Raw genomic sequence first — 7,500 nt, 5'->3', positions numbered from 1 at the left:
TTATCATACACAATTGCATAAATTTCAGGATCAAACCGTTTCCATGAAGAACCTTTTCCTTGAATAATGAGCACAAAATAGACGACAAGCTTTCTTTCGAATAATTCTTGGCTGTCACATTTCCAACTATTCTTTTACCTGAAGACTGTGCAGAGTTGAATAAAAATACCGATAGCCAGACAACAGAAATCACAGATGCACTTAAGGTGTTCGATTCGTTCTCTGTCTTTGTTGAACCCATAAGTTACCAGAGAATTTTTCATTTGGTTTCAGTGTTCTACATAACAGCACACTTGGTAAAATACTAGAAATACAGCCCACTTTGATTTCGGCTCGACGGGCGATAGATTGTTGTCGCAGTCCATTACTCGTCGCTTTTAAGATTCCACATATTTATTTTTCACCGCCTGTCTTGTTTATCCAATTGACTTTCCATTATTGAGCTCCATAAGGGTATATTTTGTTTAAAGATCCACTAAAACGCCATTGCAGGTTAAATTAATCATTCTACTGTGTCCACCAGAGAAATCTACGTATTTCCACTACCCTCTCGATCCTAAGAAAATACGCGTAGAAGACACCACTTAGCAGGGGAGTGACAGGCAAGACTTTTACCAACACGGAAAAAAGAAAAAAAACGAAAAAAGAAAACAAACAAATGAAACGCATTTTCCGACTGGGATTGCCATACTCTCTGAAAAAGAGATCATTCACATTTTGATGTATTTCACTGAAACATGCCAGCTTGGCTTGGAACAAGAATCGGTAAAGTACGGCAATACAACCAAGAAAGAACGAGCTTCAAACAAGATCCGCTCCAACACTTAAATAACGTTTAGGTGCTTTAAACAAACTTCTGAAAACACAAGTTAGTGAAATTTCCCCCTAATTTTACGAGACATCATTGCGATTACGTGTTTATAACATAAGGGCAAAATTTTCTTGTTACTGTCGAGGCAAATCAAAAACCAGTTGGGCACACGGATTAAAAAGCACTCAAGTTGTTCGATCGCATTACTGAGAGCAAAACAAACACACAAATCAACTTTTTCTTTTTGTCCAAAAGAGTACAGATGATTGTTATTTACTTCCAGTTGACATTAAAAATTCGATTTTTATTCCTGAACAAAGGAAAAACCGATTAAACCACTTTTTGAAAATAACAAACGGTTTAGTGCACAAGGAAAGAATTTGTGCAGTAACTTCTTGCACTAAGTATGAGCTATTACTGGTATTCTGTTTTGTCGTTGTCGTTCTCTTTCACTCTCCTTTCGTTTCTGCTCTAGTCATAGCTCCTCCAGGCATCATGCAACCTTATCAGAGCTTCTAAAGATATGCCAAAAATTGCAATACAGAGAAAAAAGCTGCTCTAAGCAAATTAAAAATAAACACTCAGCTTTAAGTTTATATATGCTTGACTTGAATAACTGCGTAGCCGCCAGTGTGGACCACAGCTATCATGATATGTCAAACTGGATTGAAACCAGCGAAAAATGCAAAGAGAAAACATGTTCCAAACCGTTTACTACCTGAACACGAAAAGCGTTGACTGTGTAAGAGCTATAGTTGATGTAGTATGGCCGTGTGGCCGCGTTGAGCCACAGAAAGCTCGCGAAAAATGAAGCCTCGTTTATGTTTAGGTGAGTTAACCTGAGTTGAGCCTGCAATCCAATCGAAAACCAGTAACTGGTCAGCGATCAACTTCAAAAAAATAGCTGACCTCGGTGAGCTCTAAGCTTGAGCCCGCGATATGGTGACGTGGGCTCGGGGCTACGTGGCTACGGGGCTACGTGGCTACATGGATTAAAGAACGAGCTACATTCATGTGTCGCTTTCTTGTTTCGGCTCATGGATTATTGTTTCGGCACATTGATTAAAGAACGAGTTAGATTCATGTGTAGCGTGCTTTTTTCGGCCCATGGATTATTGTTTCGGCACATGGATTAAAGAACGAGTTACATTTATGTGTAGCGTTCTTGGGAGCAACTTCAGAATACCCGGCCAATCACGCCCTCCTTAAATCTACGTATACTGCTCCCGTGGGCCGCAGTCCGCAGTCGGCTAAGAAGTCAATATGTATTTACTAAGCGTTGAAGTGAAGTGCTACCGCGGTCCGCAGTCCCGCAGTCGATGAATAAGAAATGACCTAAGTGTTGAAATGAAGTGCTACCGCGTTCCGCAGTCCCGCAGTCGATGTACAATGAACTAAGTGTTGAAATAGAGTGGTACCGTGGTCCGTGGTCCGTGGTCCCGCAGTCGATGAAAAGTGTAGTTAACCGAACCGCAAAATGAAAGCTAAAATTTTACGAGAGTTCTTAGGCCTAATCACTGCAACGAACGCTTAGGCTTGATCAGTAAACGAGTGCTTTATTCTTCACATGATCTCGTGAAAAGTGTAGTTGACCGCACCGCAAAATAAAAGCTAAAATTTTACGAGAATGCTTAGGCCTAATCAGTAAGCTAGTGCTTATTCATTTTGGCGACTACGGGACACTGCGGTAGCAAAGACCAACAAGGTCAACACCAACGCGGTCGATGCAAGCGGCATATTTCGTGACGTTTATATAAAAATACTATGTATATTATGTCGACTGCGGGACTGCGGTAACAGGATTTGATGCGACATTTCAGTCGCTGGGTATTCTGAAGTTTAGCCCGTTCTTGTTCACTTCGGCTCATAGATCATTGAAGAACGAGGTAATATACATTGAACTGTGCAGCTCCGTAGCCGCGTAGCCCCGTAGCCCCGTAGTGTGTCTAGTTCTTGTTCTAAAAACATAAAAAAGAAAGAGCGTGCGCAAACTGCGTAGCCAAGTATCCCGATTTTAAGGGGTACAACTTCGAGTGGCGGGGTATTCTGCAGTTAAGCCACATGGTACAATGAGCATAAACCATAATAAACAAATGCACAACATTAACAACATCAACTAAAGAAACAGGTTAAACTTACCCCCAATTTCTTTTCTGTCACTTACATCGTGGCGAATTTTAGATACATAAATGAGTCGGTGAACCAGTTGTTTCTGCAAATATATCATGTCAATAAGGAAATTAATGATAAAAGCGAAGTTACATGATGTTTCGACGACTTCATGTCATCATTTCAAAAGTAATGTGAAATGTGAAGAAATTAACATAAGTATTTATACACAAGATGTTCGTCACAGCAATAAGCATGTACAAGTACAAGGAAGTGTTACGTTCTTACAAATGTTGGCCGTGTAGCACTTATATTTAAACAGACTTAACTGATAGAGTGTAATGTGCAGTGCTAGTTTTGTACCCCATATGAACCATGTGAGCGTTAGCCCTACTAATGAAAATGGCCCACACATGGACAGAGAAAAACTCTGACCAGGATGGGAATTGAACCCACGACCTTCGGGTTAGATCAATGCAGTCAGCTTGAGTTTCAGTCTTTTCTTTTGGATGAACAACATTTCAAAGATTAAGCACTCAAGCTTGCTTCGGAATTTCTTCAGTACTTTGAATTTCTCACGGAGGTTTGAAGGTCTCAAATTATGTTTGTCCGTAGATGTTTTCCGATTGCACATTGTTTGTGTTCCTCAACACGTTGGTGCAGATGCAGAGTGTGTACCCAATATTATTTGTATTGCACAAATCACATCTAAATTCATATTAAACAACAATATGCTGGTTAACTAAGGGAGGCTTGAAGTCCGTTACGTAATAAATCAAAAACGCGTGCGAGTGTTTGACCGGGGTTTCCAGACACCCAGAAACAGATTGTTTCTGGAAACCCCGGTCAAACACGACGCACGAGTTTTTGATATGGCTTCTAAAACTATTCACTTTTCTTTTAGGAATTAGGGGGTATTGCCTCAGTGCTCTAATTTCCCATGAGATTATCTATTTTAAAAATATTCAGAATGTGGGAAATTTCTTGATGTTCGTTGTAAGTCATGGGGGAGTGTAGATGACGGAGTCTTTCGCAGTGAATACCAAAAGCCTTTTTTGCTCTCCTAAACGTTGGGAAGAAGAATCAAAGTTGTTGCAAGGGAGTATTCCAAGACTCACAAACCTAAATGGGCAATAAAAGGTAAGACAGGAGACAGTATTTATAAGCTACTGTAGGTTCAATGCAAGATACTATTTTTGTGGAAGACTACATTTATTAGAAAATATATCAATCTTTTTAAATCTTCCTGTATTTTATTGAAGATGAAAAAATGTTTGTCAACGAAAAAAAAATGAATTGGCAGTGAAGCTGATTAATTATGATAATTAATTAAACTGAAGCATGTTCAATTTGTTTTGTTTTGATCCATAAATCTTGATGTCCAATGAGAAGACAGATGAAAACCACGCGTGGTTTTGATATGTGATCCAAAACACGTGTGGTTTTCATCTGTGTTTTCAATGGGTATCAAAACTCATGCACGCGACGAACTTAGCCATTTTTTATTGGCTATCAAACTTATGAATTATTAATGTATTTTAGAATTTTAAATCACCAACGATTCTTCTTGCTCGTAGAAATCGGCTGCAATTCAAGATTGATTTTTCTTCCGAGGTTGCGAAGCTGTTTGCGCACCCGCTTACCATTAATGGCCATGGAGATACTCAAAATAAACCTTCATCTGGAAACCTGTGTCTACACAAAGAAGACGAACAAAGGACGTGTTCTGCACGTCGAGAGTCACGTTGACAGCAGGTACAAACAGCCACTACTGAGAACTATGCTAGATCGTGCAAAACGCCTGTGGTATACACAAGAGTTCTTTTCGCAAGAATGTGGGAACTTGAAAGGGATATCAACCATACCATTACACTCCAGACCCACTTCATACACCATATGACAGCCCCATAAGGATCATTATACCCTATGAAGATCAGAAATTCGCCGACCTTTGTTCGCAAACAGCTTCGCAACCTCGGAAGAAAAATCAATCTTGAATTGCAGCCGATTTTTTCAAGCAAGAAGATCCTTGATGATTTAAGGACGGTGCCTACTAATTCAATACTTTTGGCCCGGTTTATGATTATGCAGAAAATGTAGATCTTAACAACTGTTATTGAAATCCAAAAAGAAAATTAGGGGTAACACGCATTTTTCAAAGATAATTGATGAATAATATTTGTAAAAAGCTTTAAAATACAAAGCAATGTATGGGGTTCTTTCTTAAATCGAAGCTTAATTATGTCTCAAAAATGCATGGTTAGCCCCACATTTCTCTGTGGATACGAAGAATACTTACTAAGACAGTTTTAAGCCGCGCAAAAATATCCCTGTATTAATAAGCACCACCCATAGGAGATCCGAGTATCTCGAGATGCGCAGAACGTATGCGCAATGACAATAGTAGGCGCCGTCCCAAAGAGTAACTGAACTGTGAAGCCTCCCCTAGTTAACCAGCAGAGTGTTGTTTATGAATTTATATGTGATTTGTGCGATACAAATTATATTTTAAAATATTGAAGATCCGTTACCAGGATTCATGATAAGAAATAAGTATAATCGTTCTCTGGTAAAACGTTTAAAAAGACTATGAGCTTTCGACAGACTGAACTGCTGTCTTCAACGGATAAAAACGTTTTTATCCGTTGAAGACAGCAGTTCAGTCTGTCCAAAGCTCATAGTCTTTTTAAACTTTTTACCAGAGAACGATTATACTTATTTCTTACAAATTATATTGGGTACACTCGCCGCCATCTGCACCAACGTGTTGAGGAGCACAAACATTCCGCAATCGGAAAACATCTTAAGGACGAACATAATTTCCTAACTTGTTTTTTTGTTCAGGATGATACCAACTTTTTAAGGCTCCTTAAAAGAAAGTTCCTTAAAAAAGGTTATTTTCGATCACTATCCTCTCTCCTGTTGTTTTCTCTATTCCCTGACTTACCGTATGTAAGTTGTGTGTGTTTAAATTTTAATTTTTTCTTAGTGTTTTTTAGTTATTATTTTGTTGTTGTTGTTGTGATTTTTCTTTTATACTGGTGCCTCCATTTAACAACTACTACTATTGCAATTTGACTATCACTTCGCCTCGTAGCTATCGTAGATTAGCATTTTAGTTATTTTCTAGGTGGCCTTATACCCTACACAAGTTGTATTGATTCTTGTTCTCTTCTCCTTTTTCATGTTTGGTATAAATCAACCTTGTTGTGTTGTTGTTGTTGTTGTTGTTGTTGTTGTTGTTGTTGTAGCAGTTGTTGTTATAGCTCATAAAACGTTGTGATAGTAACATTGATATATATTTACTCTCAACTCTGAGCCAGAGGACACGTAATAGCATCCTGGTATAAGGCAAATAAGAAAAGGCAGAGTATGAAACAGTTTGACTTCTTTACAGATAATAACCAAATTTTAATTTGAATGTCTTCTTACTCTGTCTTGGAGAACCAACATTTCTCTTGGAACAATCAATTGGACTAACTAAAAAATCAGCTTTCCTCCGTCCAAGCCCAGCCTTATAACCTAACTGTTGCTAAGTGTTAAATTACAAGTTAAAAGAAATGATCAGAAATTTCAGCAAGTCTCCTTTTGATATCCCTTCAGAATCTTTAAGGGACATCATACATGTTAGTTTGTTTGTTATTTTTTGTTTATTTATCCGTTTGAGCAGGTTGATGTTTCTGGCAGCTAGTCAGCTTACGTGGACCTGCTATACCCACCCCATACACTCACAAAGGACAGCCACAACGCCAGGAACTTGATCCCCTACTCTTCTCGAATAGTGTGTGGGTTCTTAACATCCCACAGGGAACTTATGAACATGGAATATATTTGTGAGATGGAGCCTAACTTTTATAGTCCTTATCCAAGAAGACTTGAAAGTTGAACCATTTGCAGCTGTAATTACAAAGGCAGCACTTTGTCCTCAATTATTTTAAGACCTGAGTGTTGGCCCGGCCACAGTCGAACTCACGGCCGCATGGCAGCCTGGTGCTCAACCAACTGAGCCACCAGTGCCAAAAAGGGTTCCAATCAGAAGTGGAAACACACATGTGACTGGAAAATTCCGAGCATGTGGTTAAATTTGTACCAAGCAAAAGAGCAGAAATCTACCAAAAGTTTGCTGGTGTACTCCGAAGAACACCTTCATACTGACGAAGAGTCAAAGGTCTTGCGCTCTGCTCCCCCAACTGATCACCACTCTTTTTTTCTGCTTGACAACCTGTCCAGGTTGCATGCTGTTTACTCCTGGCCCCTCTGCTGTCTGTATTTTCAGTCTCATTTCCTTTAGCAGCAACACTCTTCTGCCTAACTGCATGAGTCTGACCGTCTTTTCATGTTCAGGATTCATTAGGTGGTTGGCCTTGAATTTGACAAGATGAGTTAGAACATTGGTCAGGCACATCCTTCAGATCTCCAAGAATTCTCCAAGGTGTAGATCTGCTCCTCCAGTCCTAACCACTATGGATCTGTCATCGCATCAATGTTTCCCAATCTCTCTTTCTTCATGGCTGTAACCATCACAATACATCCCTTAATTCTCCTTTTATCAAATTTTCTCTTTGTATTGTACATTGTAC

General features: G+C 39.2%; 1 protein-coding gene across 2 annotated transcripts in view; it reads right to left on the bottom strand.

Moving 5' to 3' along the window:
* Positions 1–7,500, bottom strand: part of LOC137972031 (testis-expressed protein 47-like) — a 90,108-nt gene that overhangs the window by 52,971 nt on the left and 29,637 nt on the right. For both annotated transcript variants that reach the window (XM_068818833.1, XM_068818834.1), the window contains exon 2: positions 2,951–3,023. In XM_068818833.1, coding sequence (XP_068674934.1) covers positions 2,951–3,023 — 73 coding nt within the window. The remainder of the gene's footprint in view (positions 1–2,950; positions 3,024–7,500) is intronic.

Source organism: Montipora foliosa, chromosome 9 (assembly GCF_036669935.1).
Source record: "Montipora foliosa isolate CH-2021 chromosome 9, ASM3666993v2, whole genome shotgun sequence".
Taxonomy (NCBI): Eukaryota; Metazoa; Cnidaria; class Anthozoa; order Scleractinia; family Acroporidae; genus Montipora; species Montipora foliosa.
The sequence above is the reverse complement of the archived record's forward strand: the minus strand, read 5'-3'. Positions and strand labels throughout refer to the sequence as shown.